Here is a 26937-nt window from a genome sequence, read left to right as displayed (position 1 = left end):
TCCTGCTGCAGGCAGAGCTCTGTGGTCCATGGGAGCGGGGTCCCCTCACAGAGGGGTGGGATGCTCAGGCCGCCCTGCGATAAGCCCTGGCTGGGATCCGAATAACTCGCCTCTCGGCTTTGCCTGCTGCTGGCGATGATAAAGCCGCGGTGATTAGTGCTTAGCCGGCACTTGGATTGATGGCACATGAGACGTGAACTCGCCTGCCTGCAGCGGCATGGGCTCCACGGAGCTAATGGCAGTAAAATGACTTGGTTTTGACTGGGAGTCCTGCAGGGAGCGGCGTGAGGGAGAGAAATGGGCCGTTTCTTTCCTTATTTATTTATTTCCCCCCTTGAAGGAGATTTTTCATTGCTGCAAAATTCCTGCGTCGAGGGGCAGGTCTGGGGGGCTCCAGCAAAGAGTCCCCCTGTGCTGTGCAGCCACGATGGGCTAGGTCTTCTCTGGCCCCAGTGCTGGGGGTCAGGCTGGGCGACCGCTCTCTCAGGATCGGTCGGTGCAATTTGGGGCTCCCTCTGGGCTGTCTGTTCCTGGGGCTGCGGCGGCACCAAGCTGGGGAAGGGAAATTTTGTGAACAAAACCCATGCCATGCATGCGAGAGGGCTCCAGCTGCCTCTCCTGGAGATGCACCAGCCCTGGGCAGCGACTGCAAGCACTTGCCTTGGCTCCAAAGCCCTGGGTGCAGATCCCTGCAACGGGACAGGCTGCCCGGCTCCGGGGCCATGTGCCCGGTGGTGATGCAGCCAGGGATGCATCCCAGTGCCTGTGAGGACCTTTGGGCTCTGCAGGACATGGTGAGCCTGAATTCTGTCTTGCTGCAGCTCTGCTGGTGCCGGTGCAGCCCCGGCCGCTACGGTTCTTGCAGGGATGCATGGAAGGAGCTGCGGGAAGGAGCTGCAGAGGTGAAGCCCAGGATGGCTGGTCCCTGCCTCTGGGACACGGTCCATCCTCCAGGCACTGGAGCTCATTTTGCAGCAGGAGCTCTGTGTGGCGCAAGGGAATTTTTAATCAAAAATTTGATTTCTCCTGCCCAGCTGAACCCTCGCCCTGTCCCATCCAGGGGCCTTTGTGGATGGCGATGCCGGTGGCTCGGTGGCATGGCCACCGCTAGAGGGGGGCAGGATGCCACCGTGCAGGACTGGCACTGTGTCCTGGGGTGCTGGGGACCCGCAGGGCAGGGGCACAGCCTGGGAGCCAAGCGCTGCCCGTGGCCTCCTTGGTTCTCCCTGTCCTGGGGTTGCAGCAGCCCCAGCACTCGCTTCTGCAGCTCCTGGCACTCGTTAGATCGGTCTGGTGCTTGGTTTGATTAGTCCTTGCATTGCTTTCCAGATCGTGGATCTGGCCGTTGCATGGTAGGGATGAGGGCGATGGAAAGGCTCGTTCCTCACCGACGATGTGCTTGTGGGAAGTGGGAGGAAGCAGCATTGCTCCTTCCTTTGGTGCTGTGCATTTATCCCACCCCATTTATTAACACCTGTGGGGGTGCGTACCTGCACCTGACTTGTTGCAAATCTGCAAATATTTCTTTCCTCGGGGCTGTGCTGCCCTCGTGGAGCTGTACAGATGGGGCAGGAGGGCGGCTCTGTCCCCTTGCTGCCTGTGGCATGTGGGTAAGGCTGTTCCCTGCTCCACGAGCACCTGCTGTAGGCAGGCGTCTCCCTCCAGATGTGCATCTCCCTCCAGATGTGCATCTCCAGCCTTATGGTGGAAGGGCTGCTTTGGGAAGTTGCAGGAGCTGGGGTCCCTGGAGATGAAGAGGCTGGTCCCACACCTTGGGGGAAGGATGGGCTGGGTGCATCCCTGGCATGGGTGGGACCAAGATTTGGGCTGTGTAGGGAGCAGCAGCTTGCGTGTGGCCGTGGGGACGCTTGAGGCAGGTGGAGGGTGACAGGGGGAAGGGGATGCTCGTCTCCTGCCCCTTTCCGACGAGCGCTCGCTGTTTGCAGCACAGGCTCATTGGGTAATTCAGGCTGCATCTCCCCTAACGATTCAGTGAGGGATTCAAACCAGCTCCCCACTCCCCTCCCCTCCCCATTATTTGTGCTTTCTTCTTGCCTGCCGTGATATTTTTACCTTCAGTTCGTTCAGATTATATGATCAAAGGAGGCACAAAGGGGAGAGAACAGAGAGGAAAAAGCTTAAAAGAAGAAAGGGAGAGGCTGTGGGCTCTGGGGGCACTGCCAGCTCGGAGGATTTTCCTGGGAGCGGGTCCACGTGGTGACCCATCGCACCTTCTCCAGAAGTGTCGCAGCTCCTGGGGTAGGACCTGATTTCAGCTGGCGTGGGGGGGCTGCAGTGTTGGAGCATCTCTGGGTCTCCCCATCATCTGCCTCCTCACCACGGGCACAGCCTGACCCGCTTCCAGGCTGTAGCAGGAGCTGCTTTCTCCTGCTCCGCTGCTGATGCATGGGATGATTCTTGCAAAGGAGATGGGATGACGAGGAGGGTCGATCCCCGTCCTTGATCCCCATCCGAGCGGGGCTGTGCTCGCAGGGGCTCTCTCGGCAGCAGGGCAGCACTCCCAATCTCCTGCCTTTTGAAGCAAAGAGCTCAGTACCAAGTCATTCTGGTTGCTTAAAAGCCCCGGCTGTCAGAAATGCTTTGGAGATGGGCCTTCAAGTGGCTCCGACAGGCAGGGATGTGCATAATTTATGGAGGTGAGTTGAGGCAAGGGCCTTCCTGGCTGGGGCGGCTGCGGAGCTGGGAACCTTCTCCGTGGTGTAACGGGGCTCGGCATGGCAGGCTCTGGCTGGCAGCACCCCTTGGGGCTGGCTGAGGATCTGGCCTGGCAGGTGTGGGCTGGGATGCCGGGCTCTGCACTGGAGCTGAGATTAATTTAAGCTGTTTCTTCGGTCTCGCTGTTGCAGCCCATCCTGCTCGGGGAATGCATTTGCCTGCTCGGCTCTCCTCTGCTTTTGGTGCCTTGCATTAATCATGTGCTGCCCTCGCAGCATCCATCAGCGGCTGCTTGGAGACAGCAAGGACGGGCTGCAAGGGAGAGCCTTCCGCCAGAGGGGAAACCGAGGCAGGGGTCCGTGCTGCTTGGGCAGGGGCAGCTCCAGGGCATGGGGAGGGGACGAAGGGCTGTCCTGCAGCGATCTCGGAGCCAAGACAGCACCCTGTGCCCACTCGAGGGGCTCTGTGGTGAAAGCAAAAGAGTCAAGGTGAGGGCACAAGGGGTTGCGGGAGGCTGGTGAGAGAGGTGAGACCCCCCCGGGCTCCCCCCCAGCTGTGAGCAGGAGGCTCCCAGGAGGGTGTGGGACTGGGATGGAGGGGCTGGGATGGGCTGAGCCCTCTCTGCCAGCTCCAGCACTGACTCCATAGGAGCCAGCACCTCTGAGATACGGTGTGGGCATTAGTGTGCTGGGGCAGCGGGGCAAGGCAGCAGTTAGCAAGAGTTGGTGTTTTTTTTCCACCTGGTGAAAGAACCAAGTCTCACCCACCTCAAGCTGTTCAATGGTTAATTGGGACCTGCGGGTGCCTCCTCCCCACGCTGTGCTGCAGGGCAGGGATGCTCTTCCATTGCTGCTTCTCAGGGGAGAGCTGCCGAAACGCTCCCCATGGGCCGTGCTTGGTGCCGGGGCTGCCGATGCCCCGTGGCCCTTGGGGAGGTGTTGGGATGTGGGTTGGGATGCAGCGTGTATCCGTGGGCACAGCCTGCGGGCATCGCCCAGGCACTGCTCCCAGTTTTGCTCCCGGTTTCCCACGGGACCCTTCACTCCCTCCTTCCTCCCCCGTGGGCACCCACCTTCGGGTCCGAGGGCCTTTGCAGCCCGATGCTCTCGGCACACAGCTGACTGTCCTTGCCACTTTTAATTTGAGCAGACCCTCAGGTTGCTTGCCTGGGGCAGCCAGAAAGCCGAACTCCCCCCGCGGCTCAGGCGAGCCCTCTGTGCTGTCGATATTTGCTGCTGGAAGCTGTCGATAATGGATGCTTGCAAGGAAGCAGCTGCTGGTTCAGAAATCAGCGGCCTGAAGGAAGAGCGGCAGGAGCAGCAATGCTTAGGGTAGCGATTCAGATCCATAACGCTGGGTTTCGGCAGTGCCTGGCCGTGTCGGCTCTCACTTAGGACACAGAGGATCTCCCAGCCTGCTCGGTTTGCTGTGCGGCGCTCGAGACGTGGGGACTCGTGGCAGGCGGTTAAAAAGCCCATTGGGAAACAGCCCCCAGCTCTTTCGGCTCCTCCTTGCTTGAGCTCAGTGGTGCAGGGGATGAGGGATGGCTTGTGGCTCTGACCCCCGCCGAGGCCACATGCCTGGCAGACCTGGGAGGAGGCTTGGGAAGATCTTCAGCCTCAAGCTGCTTTGCTGGAGATTGGAGGTTGCGTCTGGCAGGGCCATCGATGGGGACAAGGAAGGGGCAGATGGGCGCAGCAGGGGATGCTCAGGAGAGGAGGGGATTTGCCACTTGATGGAGGGGCTGTTTAAAGAGCAGGTTTCTCCCCAGATCAGCTCAGGGTCTAAATCAAGATCAGCTTTAAGGCAGCTGCTTGGCTCCCATGCCTGGCTGTGCCCTGGGGCAGGAGGGATGCTCTAGGGGAGGCAGGGACCAGGGCGATGGGTGCCTGTGAGGTTTGCCCCGCTCTGAGCACTGTCTTGGGTCCCGTCCCACCCTGGCAGCTCCCTGAAGAGGGGACAGGATAGGACGGGGTCCCAGGGCCTCCTCCAGCCCCGAGCTGGCCACCAACCTTGGGGCAGAGCGAGCCAGGGGCCCCTGCACTGGCCCCTCTGCCCAGATGCAGCTGGGGCTGAGGCAAAGCTGCTGGCGTGAATCAAAAATCAAGTGAATCCCAAATCTATTTTTTGCAATAACTCCCAGTGCTAATTTCTGCCGGGCTTTCTGATGAAAGCTTGGAATAGCTGATGGCCTCTTCATGCTCCTGCTTAATTTTCTCTCTCTCTCTCCCTCCCTCCTGTTGCCCCCACCCCCAAAAGGGCTCCGGAGGAAGGACCCGAAGCTTTGCTTGGGCTCACATCTCTGCCGCCGCCTCTTCTCCCCGGCGTAGCCATGCAGACCCCGGTGCCCTCCTGCAGCCCAGCCGCCGGCTGCTCCCCGGGGGCCGGCATCACCGGTGGGAGCCGCTGACGGTGCCATGAGCGGGAGCCCACCGGGGGCCATGCCGCCCGCCCGCCCCAGCCTCGCTCCCTGACCGCTGCCGGGTTTCGGGCTGCGAGCTCTGCCCCAGCACGGCTTTGGCGATGAGCGGGGGTTATTTTTGCATGGAGCCTCTCTCCTTCTGCCTCCTCCTGAGTGCCTGGAGCTGGGGGTGGGCGCCCGGGGGTGCCGCCAAGCCCAAAGGCCAGGGCTACCCGCACATGAACTCCATCCGCATCGACGGGGACATCACGCTCGGGGGGCTCTTCCCCGTGCATGGCCGGGGCGTGGAGGGCAAAGCCTGCGGGGAGCTGAAGAAGGAGAAGGGCATCCATCGCCTGGAGGCCATGCTCTTCGCCCTGGACCGCATCAACAACGACCCCGACCTGCTCCCCAACATCACCCTGGGCGCCCGCATCCTGGACACGTGCTCGCGGGACACGCACGCCCTGGAGCAGTCGCTGACCTTCGTGCAAGCCCTCATCGAGAAGGACAGCACCGAGGTGCGCTGCGTCAACGGCGGTCCCCCCATCATCACCAAACCGGAGCGGGTGGTCGGCGTCATCGGCGCCTCGGGCAGCTCCGTCTCCATCATGGTGGCCAACATCCTGCGGCTCTTCAAGGTAGGGCTTGGCGAGGGTAAAAATAACCGCTCGGCCAAACCACCGCGGGTGTTTTTGCAGTGTTTCTCCATGCGGGCCTCTTCCTCCGCAGCTGGGGGTAGGCAGGAGCCAGTGTCTTTAAAACCCTTCTCCTGCCTCCCCCAGGTCCCCGGGGATCCCTTCCTCCATCCCCCTCCAGTGACGACAATTTTAGCAGGAGGATTTTTATCTCTTCTCCCCCGGCTTCGTGGCGAGGGGGGGATGCTGATGCTCCTGGCGTCAGTGGGGCTGTGGGAGGGACGTTGCCTTGCAGGGGATGGGTGAGGAGGTGGGCTGAGGATGGGTGTGGGGTGGGATAACTTGGGCTGGAAGGGACCCTGGGGGCTCAGCCCACTGCCCGTGCCCAGCGGGGCTGTCTCTGGGGTCAGACTGGGTTGTTCAGGGTTTGGTTGTGGTGGGTCTTGAAAACCTCTGAGGCTGGAGAGGGTCCAGCCTCCCTGGGAGCAACCCGAGGGTTCCTGGGGTGCAGCCCTCACCCCTCTCCCCACCTGTTACTTGAGGGGGCTTGGCCGGTCTGTGGGAGCAGTGTCACCCAGGGGAGTCAGCCTGGGGGGGACCCTGGCCGTCCTGTTGAGCACCCTGGGTGTAAGATACCCTTTGCCATCATATAAGATACGACTGTCACCTCCCTGCCTGTGGCTGTCGCCTATAGACTAACTCTCGACTGGCCTGCCTGCAAGCAGCTGATAGTTGGGAGCATTTCAATATAGACCACCCTGACACCCGTTATGGGGGATGGCTTGATAAGGGGGTGTGGGTTATACCCCCAAAATACAAGGTCACACCTGAGCCAAATGGCTGGGGAGCCACAGGGTTGCTGCGTTCACCGCCGGGATGGAGGCAGCTGTTGCCGACGGGGTGCGAGGACGGCCGTGACCGCTCTGTGCTCCAGCCCAGGGGCCATCAGCCAGGCTGGGGACACTTGTCCTGTGCCACCAGCTCTGGGTGTGCAGGGGGGGCACAGGGCACTCGGGGCTGCGGTGGGACGAGGGCTGGCTCTCCCTCCTGCTCTCCATGCCAGTTGCAGGAAAGCCGAGGAGTTTATAATTACTTTCCCCCTCGCTGTGCATTTATTTATCAGCAGCAACGTCCCTGGGCTAGAGAAAGTGTTTGAACAAGAGCCCCCTCCGCAGCAAATGGCAGGGGGAAATGTAAATACTCCGCGCACCCAGCAGTGGTGGGAGCCCTGTGCTGCGCCCAGAGCGGGGTCCCAGCTCTGCCTCCTCTCCCAGCACCCCAAACCCCCTCGGTTCTTCAGGCCTGATGCCGTTTTTCTTTTTCTCTTTCCCCCCCTCTCCTCTTCCCCCACCAGCCCGGCGTGCTGAGAGCGCCGGGTGCCCTCTTGGGAGGGCTGGAAGCTGTTAGTGAAGACGGAAAAAACAGATCGCTGATGGAGTTTGATTTTTCTGGGTCCCTTTTTTTAAAATGTGTTAATGTTCCAGGCGATGAGTGAGAGGGCTATTCAATAATTAAAATAATATAAATTAGAGGGAGCGGGAGGAACTTAAAAGCTATTTGCCGAGACAAAAAAGATTGAATGCTTTTCTCAGAGAGGAGGAGGGAGGCAGGCAGTGGGAAAGGAGGCAGGAGAGTGACAGTTGGAGGAGTGGGGGGTACCTACCTCCTTCTAGGTTGTTGGTTTGTTTTTTTTTTTCTCCCCCTTCTCCTCCAATTTTGATCCTTGGGCAAAGCAGCTGTGACCTGTGCAAGAAGGATGTCACTGAGCTCAGGCACTGGTGCTGCCGGTGGCCTGGTGAGGACATGTCTGACACCCTGGCTGTCCCCAGCAGCTTTAAAACCCAGAGTTGATCTCAGCCCAATGTTACAGTGAGGAGGCGGGTAGAGGATGGAAACCTCGAAATCCCTGGGAGGGGACGATGCAGGACGAGCTCAACCCTTCCTAGACAGCAGCGAATCTCCGTGTGTGGGTGACGGGGTGTGCATGCGGGTGGGTGCAGAGTAGGTGCACTCCCTCCCGGTGGTCCCCAGCACAGGGATGTCATTCCTGCGAAATGTTGGGTCTCACATTCCTGCGGCGGTTCCCGCAACAGCGGGGGCTTGGGGGGGCTCAGGAGGGCTCTTCCCTCCCCCCGCCCCCGCTATGACCTGAGAGCTGCCGCCGGTCTTTGTTATTCAAATAGTGGGTTTATGACAGGGACATGCTTAAAATGAAAATAAGGCAACTTCCATTTCACGCCGCTGCTGACCTTTAAGCGCGGGTGACTTCGCTCTGAGGTTCAGCAAAGCGTTTGCCTTCCCAGGCGCCGCTGCGCAGGCGGTTGCCTTTCCCCATTCCCTTGGGAATGACACTTTGCCGGAGCTGTGGCTCCTGCCATGGCATCGTGCCACGAGGCGAGTATTGCTCACGTTCCCCCTGAGCGCCCATGCCAGGAGCCCTCGGCATTCCCCCAGCAAGGGGATGTTGGTGCTGGGAGCTGAAACAGGGGGTCCCGCTCCTGATGCTGGGGGGAGCACTGGGGATGCCTGCCCTGGATGGGGCTCGGTGCCCTCTCCCCATGGGCAGCTGGTGGTGGGGGAAGCGTGGGGGCATGTCAAGTGCTCTTCGAGTACTTTGATTTTTAGATCGCTGAAGTGGTTCTCCAGGAGGGTTGTAGCACATCCAGTGAGCAGCACAGGCACAAAATCGATTAGAAAGTCCAACAAAGCGAGGAGCAAACAGCTTCCCCCCTGCCCGCCCCAGCGCCTGGGTATGTGCTCGCACCCGTGTGCCCGTCGAATTCCAGGCAGGAGCCGTCCCCTCCCTTTGCCGACCGCATTTCAATGACGGCTCCCTTCGCCCTGTTCCAGCAGCCGTAGGTGGGTTGCAGCAGGTCTGCATCCCACCGTGCAAGTGCTGTGGAGCCTTCGCTGGGAGGGGGACACAGCAGCCCCCCCCAGTTTATCCCCAGGAGCTTGGAGCAGCCCCTTTTCTACCTCCAACCATTTGCATGGCGGAGGTGGCCGGTCCTGCCCTGGGATGATGCTGTCCCCCTCCGTGGTCCCTCGCCCCATCCCATGCTCCCCTCCCACACAGCCCACCAGCCCTCCCCCACCAGCGGCGAGCCTTGCCCCTCCCTGCCAGGGGTTTTGCTGCTCCTACGCTACATAAATAACATAAATAACTAACGTGTCCTTCGTTAGATGCCACTGTCTAATTAAAGCTGTACATCAGTGGAACAACTTGCAGATGCGGCATCCTCTGTCCAGGCTGGTTTCATCTCTCCTTGTAGCTCTGCCTGCAGAAAAACCTTCCCCCAAATCTCCGGTCTCAGCTCCTTGCGATAGCATCTCTCTGGCGTCACTGCGAGAGCTTTCTGGCATGCTCCAGCTCCTTCCCACCCCTTTCTGCTAGCTTTCCAGCCCCAGCTCTACCCACTTACTCCTGAACCACTACAGCGATGATGGTGTAAAAGGAACCAGCTCCATCCCCTGCAAACGTGATCCCTGAAAAGCTGCCTTAGGGTCTGGGGTGCATTTTTCAACCCCATCCAGAAAGACCTGGGACATGATGAAGCTCAAGTGCTCAGCTGGGGTGAGGAGCATCCCTGGCCAGAGGATGGACTCTACGCGTGCTGGACACTTTGAGGTGCTTGTTTTCTTTGTGGCAGCGAGTGCAGCAGCTCTTTTTAGCACAGGGGTGTTGTACAGCATGAATAATTCACCTAACGGAGGACGATGCCTGTTGCGTGTGCGGCAGGAGCCGGGGGTTCTCAGCACCTGCAGGCACGTGAGGTTTTGCTGCCTGGGGCTGGGTTGCTGCAGCTGCTGGGGGGGCTTGCAGAGCTGGATCAGGCCCCCTGTGCTGAGGCCCCCTGTGCTGAGCCCCCCCAGGCTTGTGTCTGCTTCCTGCTACAGGGGATGCCCTGAGGCTTTGAGGATGGTGGGACGGGAGGGATGCTGCATTCGGCACCACGCTTCCCCACTTAGTGGGTAAATAACCTTCATGAAGCCGAGAAGGTGGAAATCGGCTGGGGGACGCTCTGATTAATCACCCGCTTCTGCCACTTCATTTCCTTGTTCTTCACTGGGTTTATTAAAACAAATTGCAGCCACCTGGCTCCCCCGGGCTGCCCTGGCCGCGGCAGCTCCACCCTCGGTCCCTGGGCACGGCACGGCATGGCGAGGAGGAGCGGGAGGCCGAAGGCAGGGCGTATGGCAGGTCCGGCGAGGAGCGTGCTGAAGGGCAGCATCTGCAGCTCTCTGCACCCCGTGCTTTGCTCTCGGCTGGGATGGGAGCTGGGTTTTTGGGAGAAGGGATGCAACCACCCTCTGGCAGCACCGGGATTTTCTGCTGGAGCTGCCTCCCTGCGGCGGAGGATCAATAACGGGACATCACACACAGATCAATGTGATCAAGTGAAGCCAATTTACTGCAACTTTCAGCACAGTTATATACCCTATGTGCTTATGCACGCGCCTTATACAATGCTCTGATTGGTACAATATCTCGTTTCACGCGGCACTATCTTATCCTTTATTGGCTGCCCCTCAGTGACTGCTCCTAAAAAGGATGGGTCACTAATGTTGCTTTCATTTGGCTCAATAAGTCACGGCCCATGAGGCCAAACAATTCAGTTGGGGTAGTCATGACATACGGACATGTCGTAACATGCTCACCGTCGGGGAACACAAATGTAATTGGTAGCTGACTTACTAAGGTGGTTTGTGTGCCCCCTATCCCTGCAATACCAAAATTTGGATTGATCAATGGCCATGATGGAGGCCAAATGTATTGTGAAATAAGTGTAACATCAGCTCTTGTATCGATCGTCATCAGTTTCTTGATGACAGCTCCGTCAGGCCCTTCCAATTGCACTACCTTTTCTGGTTTACCTTTTGTTATGTCCATGGCAAAATATACCTGCGGTTCCCCTGTGGAGCCGAATCCACCATCTCCACGTTGTACTTCACCTGGGCTCGGAACACACGACCTGAATGGAACTAATTGTGCTATTCTGGTACCTTTAGGAATAGAAACAGGAGGGATTAAAACATGAATCATAATTTTCACAGTCCCACAATAATCTGCATCAATAAGTCCTGGGACTAGCAGAATTGCTTTTAGACTTGTTGAAGATCGCCCTATTAAAAATGCACTAAGCCCAATCCCTAATGGTCCTTTTATGTTGCTATCCACCAAGTGGACTCCTGCATCCACCAAGGTAATGTCTACTGCGGTTTCCACGTCCCCTCCGGAGGTTCCTGCAGTGGCGGATCTGGCCGTTGCGAGGCTGCCTGAGGGCTGGCAGCCCGAGCCCCTTGCATTTGTGTCGTCGCACTCGGGGCCTTCGCGCTCGGTGGAAAGTTTCCCTTCTTCCTGCATTCTTGGGTGGTATGGTTATCTTTCTTACAATTGTTGCACCACTTTTTTTTAGTAGAAACTCTACATTGGCTCCTAATGTGTCCAAGTTTGCCACAATTAAAACACTTGACCGAGGGTTTCTTACTGGCTTTATCAATAAACAGCTTTATAGCTCCTTTTACAGCTGCGGCAACATAAGCTGCTTTTTGCGATTCCACTGATCGATTCATGTATTCTATCATGTCAGCGACCTCTGCAGTTTTTGGCAAATTACCCAATGCTTGGCGCGTCTTCTCATTAGCATTATCGAAAGCGATGGTTTTGAATACTTTCTCTTTCATGGTGTCGTCCATGTCAGGGTGATCAAAAATTGCCTTATGCAGTCTATCAATAAATTGTGCAAAAGGTTCATTAGGCCCTTGTTTCACCTGAGTAAAGGCATGGGTTCGCATCTTGTCTGGTAAGGTAATAAGAGCTTGATACGCCAAATTCTGTGATAGATGATGAACCTCGTTGCTACATTGTACCTGGGCGTTCCTTGCCGTGAAGGGTCCAGTACCCATCAACATCTGCGTGGTTACTCCCCATAAGGGATCTGTTTGCTGTCGTGGAGTTGCTTGTTCCTGATCACAGAGCACCTCCCAATGTTGCAAAAACACTAACATTTGTGAGGGTTCCAAAACCAACCATACTATTTGCATAATATCTTGAGGGATCAGCGTATCAGCAGAAAAGATGAATTGCAGCAATTGTTGAGCTAACGTAGATTTGATACCGTGTTGACTCACAGTGGTCTTTAACTTCTCAAGGACTTCCCAGTCAAATGCCTCCCATCTTTTCAGTCCATTATTTTGTATAACAACTGGGGATGCTTGAATCATAGTCCCTTCCACAAGGGCATTTTTTATTACTCCCCTCCAATGCCTCTCTTTCTCGTCTGCAGCGGCTATTACAGGTGGCTCTGTGTCTACCGCGGGCACGGATGGTTCCACCGTCTTTGGCTTCGAGAGGTGGGATGGATTAAAGAGCAGTGGTGGTAAGGACAGTGAGACCGGTATACGGCCAAAATCTTTGTTCTCTTGCCTTCTCGGCTCACCCTTTCTGGAGGGTCCTTCCGTCTGGGAGGATGAATATCTCCCCCTCACTGCTGGTTCTTTTGACCGTACTGTCAGTTCTTGTAACCGGTTCACCACCTCTCTTAGGAGCTCTTCCACCGTACTACCTGATGATGATGGTTCCTTGTCCTCTACAATCTGCCTATCCGCATTAATCACCTCCGAGTCTGTCGGGCGACAAGCGGCCCCCCCTAGTTCCCCCGCTTCTCGCGGAGTAACAGGCAGGGGGATATTTTCAGCGCCAGTGACCTGGCTGGGTATAGGCAAAGGCTGTGTTTGTGCAGGCGTCTCAGCATTAGCAGAAATGGGTGTTCGGGGGGGTAGAAATAGCTGTGTAGAGAATGTCTCCCTAACTGCAGCGGTATAGGGTGACGTGGCAGACACGGAGGCAGCAGAAGGGGTCACTGCCACGCGGACAGGGGCGGCTGCCTGCCATTCCGCCCTCATTGCCTGCAGCACATCTCGAACTACCTTCCAGTGCATTGCGCATTTGTTTGCCTCCTTTGCCTTATCTCCCCCGCCACTAATAGCGTCCCACAGCGCCTTGCCTATATTATCCCAAGTCGCTACTTCAAATGCGACATTTATACTCGGAATAAGTTCTCTCTCCCAAGCCCATAAAAGCACCCCCTTTATCACGGAGTTATCGCATTTCAGTCCTCTCTTAGAGAGAAGATGTTGAAGGAATTTCAGGACCGCTTCTTGCTCTTTGTCCAACCCCATCTCCTCTCCGACCGCTCACCTGGTCAGGGCGAGTTTCCGTCCTTCTATTCACTTGCGCGCGCTTCCTCGTCTTCCCAGCTCAGCTGAGGCTCCTGTCGTCCTGCCGGGGCAGCAGGGATCGTTCGGCCGGCTTCTCCGCTCCCTCGCCGGTTCAGTTGCACTAGGAATTCTCGTAGAGGCGGTAAAGAGCCGATCTGAGGGTCGCCGTTTGGGCGCCAGTTGCGGAGGATCATAATCATGGACTCAACGACAGATCAATATGATCATAGTTGAAGACCCTTTACTAGAGCATCAGACATCATTTTATACATTGGTTACATCTGTACATGCGCTTAGCTATTTTACTATTGGTTACACACATTATTCACGCACTGTCCACGCACCTAGTTACACTTAATGATTGGTTATATCAACACTGTACACGCGGATAAACATAAGATATAATTGGTTATACTAACTAAAACATGCGAAACTTGTCTCAGTCTAATTGGTCAAGATAACCTGCCGAATTGAGGTTGTTTGTGCCCAGTTCCCTTTATCGTGGAATGCGCACCTGTGTTTTTCTAATTGGGATCTTTCTATTTTTTTGTCTTCTTGTTTATTCTGTTCAAGGCCTTCTAAAGGTGTCTGGAATGCTCTTGTGACTGTGAGCTACTTTCAGGCTCAGTCACTAAGTTCCATATAATTGACTCCTACGCCTCCCCATCGCGGGAAGCTGGGCCCGTGGGCAATTAAGAAAAAGTTTTCTTTCTCGTTGCTGGTTTTACATCTGCCGCCAGCACCTCCGGATGAGCCGTCTCCTTTTGGCAAAAGCCCTTGCCAGGGCTGGCCGAGAGATTCTCCTGCAGCTGCTGCGCTTCCCGGTGTTTTATTTCTTGACAAGAGCCAGATTTATTGAAGGGGATCGAGCAGCCCATGCCCAGCCGGCGTCAGCCCCAGTGTCGGAGCTGCCTGATTTACACGCTTGGTTTAACAGGTCATGGCAAAGGAGCAGGCAGGTCGGGGAGTCCATTGCTCCCTGCCCCAAGCTGTGTCCCCTCGAGCACGGCTGTCGTGTGTCACCCCAGAGCGGCTGCCTTTTGGTGGCACCGGAGATTGGAAATGGAGAAATTTTTTATCGGCTCCGCATCGTGTCAGTGCATCGCGATCCCCAAGTGATTTGCCTGCCCTGTGCAGTAGGAGCAGTTGTCCCCCCACCATTTTCAGCTGGGGAAACTGAGGCACGGAGACCTGGTAAACAGCCCAGGGTCTGCGGCGTGTGGGATCTTTATTGGTCTCCGAGGAGATGCTGAGGGCTGGATCCTGTCTTGGTACTGGGCCTGATCCCACGGGACGGGGGCTGCAGCTCGCTCTGTTCCGATGACAAGGTCTGACCAGCCCTGCTCAGCCTCCCCACTCCTCCAGCCCCTGCGGTGCTTTACACTCTCCCTAATTAAAAGCTGCCATCCAAATGGCTTGATGATGGAAATTCTAATTAAATCAATTCCATCTTGTCAGTGAACCAGAGGTTTGCATAAGATATGCATGAAATTAATAATTATGGTTAGGGAATTAGCTGCTCCTGACCCCATTTGGTATGGGGGGGCTGGTGCTGGGAGCAGTGGGGCTGGTGCAGGAGCCCCTTTTTATGGGGATGCTTCCGACCGGTGTGCATGGCTCTTGCTGTACAATGGCCCTTTTTTTTTTTTTTGGCTTCTTCCCTCCTGGCTGCTCAGGCTGACGTTCAGATTGATGGTTTAACCCTTGGCTGGGGCCATGCTGAAATCACCACCTTTGCCTAATTCTTCCCAATCTGGAGGGATTCTGTCCACCGCTGGTAGAGAAAATGCTGCACCGGCTCGTAAGCTGGCATTAATGAAATCGGTGCAAAATCCAGGTGCTTTTGCAGGGCATTTGAGGTCGATCACACCAGTCCATTGACCCAGGGGTCCAGGGGGAGCAGGATGACACCCCCAACCCCGGCTCCCGCCTGCTCTCTTACCCTGAGGGACAATTCTCCAGGCTGGGGGTGCTTCTGGATGATGCTGACTCTGGTTTTCAGTTCAAAAAAAGGGAGGAAGGAGGTTTTAACCCTTGCCCTGGGGTTACTCCCCACTCTTGATGGTACAAAGGAGGTCCCACTGATTTCCCCACCACCACCGCAGTATTTATCCCAGGCTGGAGATGAGCTAGGCAAGGTACCATTGGTGCCCAAATAATATGCAGCTGGGATAGATAGGTTTCCAGATCGCCCTCCCCACCACATCCTTCTTCTTTCTAAGAACCTTGAATTCCCTGCCTGCATTTTGCTTTTATGGACCTAAAAGGACTTTTGTCTTTTATCTGAGAAAATAGCTGGTGCCAAGAGTTGGGCTATTGTAGACCAGGAGATCAAAAAGGCAGAGGGGGAAAAAGGCAGAAGAAGTCTATGAAACAGTCATTTGGGAACTGGTATTTTATTTTCACTTCCATTCAAGGCAGAGGAGCAAGAGAGAAAAGCTCTTTCCATTTGTTTATTAAAATACAGCTTCCAGTTCAGAGCCTGTAGATCAACAGGTATTTTCTAGGCTTTATTTTCCAGCAGGGGTTCGAGCAGGATGGGCAGCCTGGGGGTTAAACCCAGATGTGCCCCGGCCGTCTGAGCTTGGATGGATGGGATGCACAGTGGCACAGGGAAATAGCTGGGAAGCCTCTATCAGCAGCACCCTGCTGAGGAGGCAGGGATCTGTTTAAACTAAACCACTTTGCAGAGAAAAAATCGTTGGGAAACGATCCTCTGGAAAGGCAGGGTTGCATCCCTGCCCCCAGATTTCCTTTGATGGGGGCACCGCTGCTTTCCATGCCCACTTGCCCGCGTCGCATGGGCATGCTGCATGCATCGCCTCCACCCCAAGCTCCCGTGTCCATCCTTTGGCCAGCGCTGCTGCAGGCAAAGCAGGGAGGAGGCAAGGAGAGCAGGCGTGGAGCAGTCCCCCCCCTCTCCGTTCCCTCCCCAGGATGAATGATTGCCAGACGAGCGCCTGGCCTGCTGAGCAGAATTTTAATCGAGTCTCACGCACCGGCTCCCGGTCACGGATACCCAACGAGCAGATCACAGCCCCTCGGAAAGGAGCACAAAGATTGTCACAGAGTAATCCTATTTGTGCCTTGATAAAGATTCCTTCCTTTCCCTCTCCCACTCCTTCTCCATCTCTCCCTTTTTTCCTCTTATATTTTGCAGGTAGGTAGAAGGGTGGCTGCTCCTTTCCAAGGGCCTTTTAGCATTCAGGTGGAGTCGTGGGTTTATAACACCGGTATTGCATTTAATGGGAGGGGGGGGTTGGGGGTGGGCGGAGTGGAAGAGGCGAAAATAACAGAGAAACAAAGGAGAAACTGTGAGATGCAGCCTGGGAGCAGGAGCAGAGGAGGATGGAATGGGTCAGGGGGGCTCGGAGGGTTGGGAGACCCAGGAGGGTCTGCGGGGTGGCTCCAGTGCAAGTTTCCCCATCCTTGGGATGCTGCTACCCAGCCAGGCTCCTAGCAAGGTGGCTTGATTTTATAACACGAACCAGGATTCCCACAGACCCCAAACCTCTCCCTGTCCCCTCCAAGCCCACCCAGGTGTCTCTGCTGCTGGGAATTGGCTAATTGCTTAATGGGGAGTCGTGATGGGTGAGGGCAAAGGCAGCCTGAGCCGATTTGAACATCTGGCACAACCCAGGTGCCTGCTGAGCCCGGAGGATTACTGGGATCCATCGCAGTCCCCTGTGGCTCTGGCAGTGTTTGTGCTCCTGCAAGCGGCGATTACTGAATTATTCCTAAACTGGATTTAGAGGGAGCAGGAAAGGGGGAAAGTCCTTTAAGAGCTGGGGATTGCTGCTTTGCTCCCACTTGCCCCCAAGGCACGGGGTCGTTTGGGATCGATGATGCCCTGGGCTGTTCCTCCTCCATTTGCTCTGTCCTGGAAGTAAAGCAGCATCTGTGGGAAGGCAAGAGGGCAGCGGGTGGCCGAACCCTTCCCCGGGCTGTGCTGGCTCTGGGTAGGGCTGTCACTATCTGCAGTGCTGCTGTTCTGTACCTCCAGCCCCTGCGATTAGATCACTGCTGAATTTAAAACCTTGCCCAGGTTTTGGTCAGGGCTCTGCCAGCCCTTGCAATGTGCTGGGCTGCACCCGGGAAGAGGTACCCGCTGGGGTGTGGGGTGAAGGGATGATGGAAGGGGCTGTCTGGGTATTCGGTATGTCTTTGATAGGGAGCTTCAGGCTGGTGGGGAGAACATGGGCTTGATAATTTAATAAGCCTTTTCCATCTTTAAGATAAATTAACATCTGTGGTGTGTTTTGGAGATGTAAAGTGCTGTGTAAGTGTTAAGCATTGCGTGATCCTCTGGTGCTAAATCATCCTAATGTACTGTGCGAGGTGCGGCAGCTCTGGTTAATTTAAAGGGCTTATATATGGCTTGGGTGGACAGGACCTGGCAGGGTGGGGTCGGATCTGTCCTTCCTAGGGCAGGAAGCCAAAGGGAGACCTTAGCAGGGCTGTCTGGGGCAGGAGCAAGGTTTTCTCTTTGGTCTCTCCCATGCTGGGCACATCTGATGCTCGGGAAACCCTTCTGGGGTCCTGCCGGGTGTCCCTGAGCTTCAGGTGGTCCCTGAGCCCCAACATCTCCAGGGACTGGGCCAGCCTGCGTGGCCAAGGCTTGGTACTTGCTTTCCCCAGATGGTGCTGGTCCCCTTTGCCCAGGCAGCACCCGGAGGCACCCACAGCTCTCATTCTGGCTGGCACCCGGGGAGCAGGGAGAAGAGATCAAAGTAGGTAGGCAGGCGTGTTACATGCAGAAATGAAAGCTTGGGATGCTCTGAACCTTTCCCTGCAAAGCCCAGGGCTGCCCAGCTCCTTGGTGGACCTCAAAGGGACTTACTGGTGGCTGCTCTGCTGTAGGGCTGGTTTCTGTTCTTCCTCAAGAGATTCTGGAGTCCTTCTGACCTGCTGGGCTCTGCCCAGCCAGGCACTTCTATGGGCAGAAATGTAAAGCAGCAGCTCTGCCCTTTCTGATGGTTTTATTTTTCCTTTCCCAGACATTGGTGTGTGTGGGTATAGACCGGTCTGGAGGGCGCAGAGGAGATGTGTGTCCTGGCATGGGCTGGGGTGGTTTTCTGTCTCCTGTACCCAATTATGGGTGGAAATCACCAGATCAAAGCCTTTGGGTTGCCACAAGACCCAGTAGAGCTGATCATCCTCTACTTTGTGGTCTCCCCTCCATGAGTTGCTGGTCCTGGGTGCCGTGGAGCATCCCGTGTCTGTCTGGTGGCACGTGCTCCCACCTGACCCATAGTCTTCCTCGATTTCCACCTCCCTCCAGAGCAGGGCTTTGGGAGCATCGGCAAGGTGAGGGCATTGCGGTGAGGCGGAGATCACCTCTTTCTCCTGACGCTTTGTCTTTCTCCATCCCAGATCCCCCAGATCAGCTATGCCTCCACCGCGCCGGACCTGAGCGACAACAGCCGCTATGACTTCTTCTCCCGCGTTGTCCCGTCTGACACCTACCAGGCCCAAGCCATGGTGGACATCGTCAAAGCCCTTAAGTGGAACTACGTCTCCACCTTGGCTTCTGAGGGCAGCTATGGTGAAAGCGGCGTGGAGGCCTTCATCCAGAAGTCTAGGGAGGATGGTGAGTGGGTTTCTCCCGGGATGGGAGTTCGGCGTGTGCTTTGGAGCAGCTGGGGCTGGAGGAGAAAAGGCAATGGATGGGAATGGAGAGATGCATCTGGTTGGGCTTCTTGGCCTGAGCTGGGCTGCGGTTGCGGTGCATGAGCAGGGGTGGATGGCACGGTTTGGGGGACAATCCCCGGGCGGTGTGGGTTTTGGGACTACTCTGCTGATTGCAAGGACAGCGTGGTGTCCAGCAAGGATCCAAGCTCTCCAGCATGGATGGGGACCAGCAATCCCAAGCTGCCTCTGCTCTGCAGGGCAGGCTGCTTTATTGCTGGCAGCTCCTTTTGGAAAGAATCTCGAGATCCCATTCCCTGCTTACCAGGAGACCTCAGATCCGCTGAGCTGGTCTAACCCCCTCCCTCCACGGCTGAGCCACGGCGCTGGGCGCGTTCCAGAAGAAAAGACTTTTACAAATACTCCCAGGTTTTAACAGAAAATAAAGTTGGCACCAATGCACGCTTTGCCCAATTTTAGTGGAATTATCCCCAAAGGCAGGTGCTTTTACTTGTCTATAGGCTTTGGACAGGCGGAAAGTCCGTGCTCAGCAAAACTCTTTGGGAGGATTTGTCTGGAGCCAGAAAGCGTTTTGCTGACGGGAGCGCTGGGATGCTTAGGGGGGATTAGCAGTCTCGGGAGCGGCGGAGGAGCTCGTGGGTACCCACTGGTGGCTGAGCACCAATCCCAGGACCAGCTGGGCTGGTGAGGATCCCCGGGTGTTGCCGTTGTGGGTGCTGTTACCGCGAGCCCGAAGCTGCACTGGGGTCCCTCCTCGCTCTGGCATCGCTTCGCCTCCGCAGCATCACGTGCATGGGGCGAGACGGGATCTAAAGAGTGTTTTCCGAGGCAGTTAAAACCCTGCAGCGCACAGGCTGCTGCCTATTACTGGCTTAACTGTATCTGAATGGCACATTAAGTTCTGGCAAAAACGGTGGGACACCAGCCTATCTGGAGCTAGTCAAACTGTGTTATGGCCTTATAAATGGATAAAGGGAATAAAAACTTCTAGGTGACGAGCTCCTAATCAAAGCCCTATAAATAGGAACAGCGTTAATTCCGTCTCGCGCGCGCGCCCTGGCACCGGGAACCGGCTGTGCTTTTAATATGCAGAGAAATCCATCTGGGGATTCAACCTGGAAACTGCTCTTCAGGATTTTAACTTGAAAAGCAGAATATTTTCACGGGGCTGCGGTTTTGCAAGGAGGAGCGCGTGGGGATGCTGCCGCGTAGGCGGGTGCGATGCTCGTTGTACGGCTGGGTGTGGGGCGCGCTGCCTGCGTGCCCCGTGATGGGGATGCGGGTGCGAGCGGTGCCGGGGTACCTGCGCTGAGCTGGGGTTGTGTCTGCACGCAGCCGGGTGTGACGGTGAGTTGTTGCAGGGGATACACGGGGCTGCAGATGGGAAGGTGCCATCGGGCATGTGTGGTACCCAGCAGGTCTGGGGAAGCTGGATGGGTGCCCCACGGGATGGGGTGCCCTGTGGAAGGGCTGCGAGCAAAGGGCTGCTTCTTTATGGCTCTGTTAACGGCTTTGCCGCGAACCCTACCGGGGTTTGTAAATGCTAACAGCAGCCCCATCTGGCTAGTGATGATAATGAGATTCTCATCTGACTACAGGAGGAATAAGGGAAAGCAGCCTTTTTTTGGGGGAGGGGTGGCATTTTGCATTATCGTAAGCATTTTTCCACCCAAAAAGGAGAGTGTCCTTGCGCACCTCGGGCCGTCAGGTCCTGCCCCGCGGGGTGCCCGGGGCAGGGCTGATGGGACCGCTGGGTGACACTGGGAGGTGATGGTAATACTGGGTTAAGCAGCTTCGTTAGCCCATGCCCGGCCCTGTTGTGCCCTTATCCTGCAGCAAGCATGGCCGGAGGATGCTCTGCTGCCCCGTCCGTGGCCGTTGCTCCCCTGGGGGGTCTGGGTGCCAGGCTGCACGTGTACTGGGAGGAAGCGGGTTGGTGCACAGGCACGATTCGAACCCACGTTCCTCCTCCATTAAGCACCAGTAAGGAGCCGTTGTCGTGACCGGTGGTCCCACTGCAGCATGAACACTTCTTCTTTGAGATACCTGTGGTTACCGCGAATTCCTATAACCAGATGGTTAATGATATGACAGCGTAATTGCAGAGTAAACGAGTGTACATGGAGTCGAAATGCACGCGTATTAATCCAGGGCTGAGGCAGTCCTGTAATTTGTGTATCCACATAACCCAACGATTATGTGCATTAGTGATAATTTAGTTATCAAAAAGCATAATTCCGCTGTAATTGCGGTATAACAGCGGTGTAAGTGCAGCCCGTGTGTTATCAGCAGTAACGCCGCTTCCCTGCTCGTGCTGCAGGAATACGTTTATTTATAAGAGCCATTGTATATCAGCCCGATCATAGGGCCCCGGGGAAGCGGCTCTTGCTTGGGTGCCTGGGTGGGCTCTGAGATGCTCCCTAAAGCATCTCCCCTGGGAGGGAACACTGGGGGTTGGCCTCACTCCTTCACCTGTGGAAGATAGCTCTACGGCCATGAATAATGGTGAGGTTGGACCAAGAACATGCTTTTTCTTTTTTTTTTTTTTCTTTTTTTTTTTTCCCCCTTTACTTTTTTTTTTTTGAAAATCCTCCAGCCTTGCCTCCTGTGGTGGCAACTGCAAGGCTGGAGGAAAAGCTGGGCTGTGCCTGCTTTGCCTTTCTATCTTCCCCCATAAAATTGGCTCTGCTGACACCAAATACCTTTACACCAGTGCAGAGCCACTGGCAATCGGTGAAGGATCCATCCCCTCTTTTATAGCCTGTTTGTATATGCCCAGCTCTCATTTGTACTTCTCCGGCAGCGTAAAGGGTCCTGCGATTTATTGCTGCTTCAAGGTGCCTCCAGTCTGTCAAAGCGATGTAAAAGGGCTGTCGCTTGACTCAGGATCTGGCCTCTGCCGAGGGCTCGCCAGCAGTTTGTTAGGCGGTGGAGTTTACCTGTACGGGGGTATTTATGCCGGGGGAAAGAGCCAGCCCCTGCTCCTGCGGGACGGAGAGCTGCAGGGGCAGCACCGGCTCTGCCCGGAGGGTTTCTCACCCGACCCTGGGATCAGGGTGAGCATCTCCCCGCTCTCCTCCCGAACAGCACTCTGCTTCATTTTTCATGCCAAGCCTGAGTCTTCTGAGTTGGTTTTTATTTCCATCAGGCAATAATGCTCATTGCTGTAGTTAGCAGTTAGCATTCAAGCTGTTTGCTTTCTGATGCATTATCAACTTGACCTTCAGTTTCAATTTTTAGCAAAGCCTCACGTTAAAGCCTTCGCCGTCGCAGTGGAAAGCTTTTCTGCTTGAGGCACAAACCGACCCCCTCCGCTGGTGCGGGGAGAAGAAACTCGCCCTGGGGACGGGTTATTCTTCTAGCTGAGGCTGGCTCTGGGCTACCGAGACAGACTGACCTGGGTGGGCCATTATATCTTATATATTGTAATTACTCTGGCAATTATGCTGTTGGCCCCGGGCGATTGCTGGCGGTTGCACTGATGGCCGGATAGTCCTTATTCACTAGAGTGATGTTTTTTTGGGTGCTAGCATTGCAGAGATGTTACGTCTGCAGGAGATGATTTTCTCTGGCAATTTTTAAGTGTTTTAAGTGCTGCCCCAAAGCATCCTGCTCTCACAAAGCATCCTGCAAAGGCAGGGGGTGTCAGCTGTATTTACATTTGGCATCAAGGTGCAAGGCAGGGCCAGCATCGGGGTGTCCCCTGTGTCCCCATCTCCAGCCCCTCCTGTACAGCATCTCCCTCTGACCCTGACCCGTGGTGTCACCGGTGGAAGGACAGACCCATCTGCAGCCCTTCGGCTCTGCATGAGTTGACATCTCCGCTGTCGCCGAGCTCTTGGAGATGAAGTATTAGATTTATGTTTATGTAATTTAGCTGGTGAGCGCAGCATGTTATGCCATGCGTCGTAATGTGCAGCACTCGGTTTTGTGAAGAGGGTAATATTTCCAGCCAAACGCAAGACTCCTTAGTCATGTGTCTGGATCAATTTTACACTGTCATTTCCCCCCCTCTATTGTTTTATCCTTCGCTGAGTTTTCTATATTTTTAGTTAAGAGGCTGATAGATATTTGTGATGCATTTGTTCATCCCCATGTGACATTCATGGCTGTCTCTTTCTGGTTTTAGCCAGGTTCATTACTTTTGGTTGATGCATCAGGATGTCATCCCCAAAAAGCTGCTCCCAAGTCTTAAGGCAGAAGCAAGGCTAGAATATGACTTTACGGTGCATCTGTATATGCAATCATGGAGGTTGCTAATCCTGATTATTTGCTGGCCTTGGGGAGTGCTGTTGTTCTGGGTCCCATGGATGCCGTCCCCATGGGACAGCTGGGATGGCCGGGAGGATGATGCTGGTGGGTACCTGCCCCTGGAGTTCCCCCCTCCCCAGCAAAGCGTGCAGACGTTCAAGTGAGTGACCTTCAGCCCTGTGACAGCGAGGTGTGATGAGCGGTAGGGCAGAGCAGGGCTGGCAATCCAGCTCCCTTTCATCCCCGAGGACGGCTGTTCTTGTGCAGTCAGCACTCAATTACTGCGGCTCACCGGAGGGCTGTTATTTGCTGCCGGCGTCTCGGCTCCCCAGCCAAATCCTCCCATTCAGCAGCCGGCACAGAGCTGGACATTTTTTCATGGCATGATGCCGAGAGCCTGAAGGGTCCCTGCTCTGCAGGAATGCTGGGTTTTGGGTGAATCTTTTCCTGCAGGTGTTTTCTGGCTGATAACACCGAGGGTTGGTAGCATCTGTCCCCTGTGGGGCTGGAATGGAGCATCTCTGAGAAGTCCTTTCACAGCACGGCTCAGAAAGAGTCCCTGGCACCCATGGGCCAAAATCATGGTTATACCCATCCCCTGAGTTTCTGTGCTGGTCCCTATCATCCCACCCCTTGCCCAAAATTTAGTCCCAGCTCTTGCTGGATGCAGCACCTCTTTGTGCTGGATGGGGCAGCTGGAGGGACAGGTCTGGTCACCGAGGCTCTGCTGCTATTGCAACTTTGGGTCCTGAAACTCCTGCAGGCTCCTCAGAGGCAGAAACCACATTTCCTGGGTTATTTTCCTATTTCTTTCCCCCCACTGCTTCTTTTTGTTACTGCCAACACTGCGTACCCCAATACAGCCTGAAGGGAGAGGTGGCTCAGTTTCCCCTCCCAAAAACCCTCCCTGCCCTCGACCTGTTTGCTGGTGGATGCAAAGTGTCAGGCAGGCTGAGACTGGGGAGAGCGAGAGCTGAACTGGGGAGAGCCAGAGCTGGACTGGGGCTACTGGCCATCGCTGCCTGGGAAAACACTCAGTCCAGGCCTGGAGCTCGCAATGCCTTTGCTGGCTGAAATCTGCCTGTAAATAATGCTGCCTTTGCCTCTTAACTCCACTCCTTGTTTTCATGTCTCGCAGCGTTCACTTTGTGCAGTGCAAGTGGAGAGGGAGGCGAGTGGGGCTGGACGAAGAGGAGCTATTAGTTGTGGTCGAGGCTGGCGCGCGGGCTCTGGCTCGCAGCCCGAACCTGGGCTTTGGAGGCAGCCCGAGTCGATATTCTGCTCTTTAATATTTTTGGTGTGTGTTGGGGGGTGCCCGCAGGCTGGCAACCCTGGGCTGGGTCGTGCCAGGCAAAAGCCAGTGGCTCCGTGGATCTCCCAGCGAGGTCTGGTCCGAGATGGGGTGAGATGGGAGACAGAGCCCTGGGGGACTGGTGAAGCAGAGAGCATGGGTGCTTTTCCACGATGTGAGCTTGGGTTAGGAGGGATGAGCTAAATTACTGTGATAAATGATGGGAAAAGCTGTCTTTGCTTTCAGGACTCATCTGGCACTTCAAGCCCCAGCTCCTGGAGTCGTGTGATGGGTGGGGGTCTCTGCTGCAGAGAATAAATTTAAGGCTCTGACTGCAGAGCGATGCTCCCTTTGCAGAGCAGTAGACAGGGGAAAGGCTGCAAAATCTTGCTATAAACCTACCCCAAAATCCAAGAGTCTCCTGGCTCTTCCCAGTTCAGGGCTGGAGGAGGATGAGGGGGAAAGAGACGCAGCCCAGGGGGCAGCTCACCTGCGGTGGGGCTGCAGGAGTTGGGGGGGTTTGACTGACCCGAGTCGCTGATTAGGTCTTTAGCAGAAGATCCTTCCCGTGGACATAGATCGTGGTGTTGTTATTATCTACATGAGAAACCTGAATTGTCTGCTCCCTGCTGTCCTGCCCAGGGCCTGGGTTTGAGCTGAGGACTTGCTTTTTCCCTTCTTTTCCCCATTGCAAATTCATTAATTACTGATTTAGCGCAGCAATGCAGGCAGTTGGAAAGCAGGCTCAAATTGCTCAGATTCATAATGTCTGATGAGATTTCAAAACACTGAAGAGCAGCATTTGAGCCGGTTCCAGGGATGAGGCAGGCGGCAAGTGCCAGGAGCCTCTGGTGATGAGGATGCGTGATGCAGAGCCCAGGACACACAACGAGGGACCTGCCATGCCCAAAGTGGCACCAGGCTGCAAAAATGTGGGGATCAGGCAGCTGCCGTCACTCCTTGCTTTGCCTTCCCAGGAGGGAAGGAGTGAGATGCCCACCTTGCAGTGAAGTGCAGGAGTCTGCGAGCTGAGATCTGGCTGCACCAGGGGACACGTTGGGGCTGGTTTTGGGTGACAAAGGCAGGTTGGCGTCCCCAAGCACACCTGAGCTGGTAGCAGAGACACTTTGCCAGCAGTGGGACTGGGACTCATGGGATATCGCAGCCTCGGTGCTGGATAATCCAGGTATCGCTGTCATCAGGGCTCCGCCACAGCAAAGGAGAGATTACAGCCGTGTGTGATGGGACCTGGGGCGGCTCGCTGGTGCTGCCGTTATCCCTTGGCTTGTGCCATGGCATGGGGCTGTTTCCCCATCACATTGCTCTCCCCAGCCCAGCTTGTGTGCGGGTACCCACAGGATCCAGGGAGCCTTCCCCGAATTGCAAAGCCACTTGTTGCTACAGTGTGGAGGGTAGACAGATGGAGGGATGGATGGATGGATGACACAAGCCCTCGCCCTGTGCAGGGCATCCCGTGCTCTGTGGTTAGACCAAAGCGTACCAGTCTCAGGATGGCACAGGAGCTTTGCCTCCATGAGGGCACAGAGCCGTGTCCCTAATGACTTCTCCTCTAATGAGTCAGTTCCTGGAGGCTTTGAAGTGAGATGAATAATAAATCCCGGGGCAGGGGAGCAGCCTGCCGCTTGCCAATTAAGACTCTGGGCTTCGAAATCTCATTTAAATGGCTGGGGTTAGGAAGGGGAGGTCAGGAGTGTGCAGGGGAGCCGTGCAGGTGCTGCTTGCAGAAGGCCACTGCTGCCGGGCTGTGCAGAGCCCGATCCCCTCCTCGGGATGCCCAGGGCTGCTCGGGGAGCGCGTCACGGTGGAGGGGACAGGCACATCGCTGTTCCCAGCAAGGCTGAGCCAGGGTCCTCTTCTCCAACGCGCCAGGCCCGTGCTCACCCAGCACTTGGCAGCCGCTGGCTCTGCGGGGAGCCCCGGCAGAGCGCTCCCTGATTGATGGTGTACGCTAGCGACAGCAAAAGCTTATTATCTACCTGCAATCAAGAGGGCACTTCAGCGACGTGCTTCCCGGAGCAGCTGTGCTCCCACCGAGCCCGTAATGGTGGAGATTAAACCCTGACCTGTGTTTGACAACATGCGTTAACCCTACCGTAATGAGGCTCCCGGCGAGCGGCCGGCAGAGCCGCGGGGATGCCGGGGGAGGCTGAGATCCCACCGGGCTGGGGGTGATGCCGATGGGAGGGACACGGCCACGTGCTTGAGGATGGTGCAGGCAGCAGTTTGCTCCTGGAGGGCTTTGCCCTGCCCGGGGTGGGAGTGATATGCTCACAGGCAAGCTTTGCACGGCTGGGATGGGTGCACGGGGCTGTTGGGTGGCACTGGGTGCAGACCCTCGTGGTTTTGCCCCTGGGGCCGAGGTGGCAGTTGGGTGCAGACACGTTCCCGCTGGCCTGGCTCTCCTGGCAGGAGGGTGGAGTGTTTGCCGGAGGATGAGCCCTGTGGCAAACCCTTCCCTTTGCAAAGCTGCTCTCGCTGCATGTCCCCCTTTTGCGTGGGGGATTTTCCCTCTTGCCCTGATGAGCATCTGTGCTGAGACCTGCCTGGGTGGGACAGGGTGGCTGCTGCTTATTAACCAGGGTGGGCTCGTTATGGCAAGCTCTGGCAGGTGGCAGAGAAAGGGCTGCAAGTGCAGCGTTGGGCATGCTTGGCCGCCTCCCATAGCTATGTCCCCACCATTTCACTCTCCCTGTTGGTGTCTGCTTCCCTGGATGCAGGCTGCTGAATATTTCATCCTTGGCTCTTCCCAGCAGCTCCCTGTGAAGCTGCTGGCTCTGCCACTGTGGGAC

The 26937-nt window shown here is 56.0% G+C and overlaps 1 protein-coding gene across 3 annotated transcripts in view; it reads left to right on the top strand.

Moving 5' to 3' along the window:
• Nucleotides 1-26937, top strand: part of GRM4 (glutamate metabotropic receptor 4) — a 55792-nt gene that overhangs the window by 3841 nt on the left and 25014 nt on the right. For 2 of the 3 annotated variants that reach the window (XM_069771902.1, XM_069771903.1), the window contains exons 2-3: nt 4936-5718; nt 18310-18526. In XM_069771902.1, coding sequence (XP_069628003.1) covers nt 5200-5718; nt 18310-18526 — 736 coding nt within the window. In that variant the 5' untranslated portion in view covers nt 4936-5199. Of the gene's footprint in view, nt 1-4935; nt 5719-18309; nt 18527-19810; nt 19933-26937 lie in introns of those variants that run through there. The other variant, XM_069771904.1, reaches the window with a different exon arrangement.

This window comes from Haliaeetus albicilla, chromosome 26 (genome assembly GCF_947461875.1).
Source record: "Haliaeetus albicilla chromosome 26, bHalAlb1.1, whole genome shotgun sequence".
In the NCBI taxonomy this organism is placed as follows: Eukaryota; Metazoa; Chordata; class Aves; order Accipitriformes; family Accipitridae; genus Haliaeetus; species Haliaeetus albicilla.
Note: the sequence above shows the minus strand (reverse complement) of the source record. Positions and strands in the feature narration are given on the sequence as shown.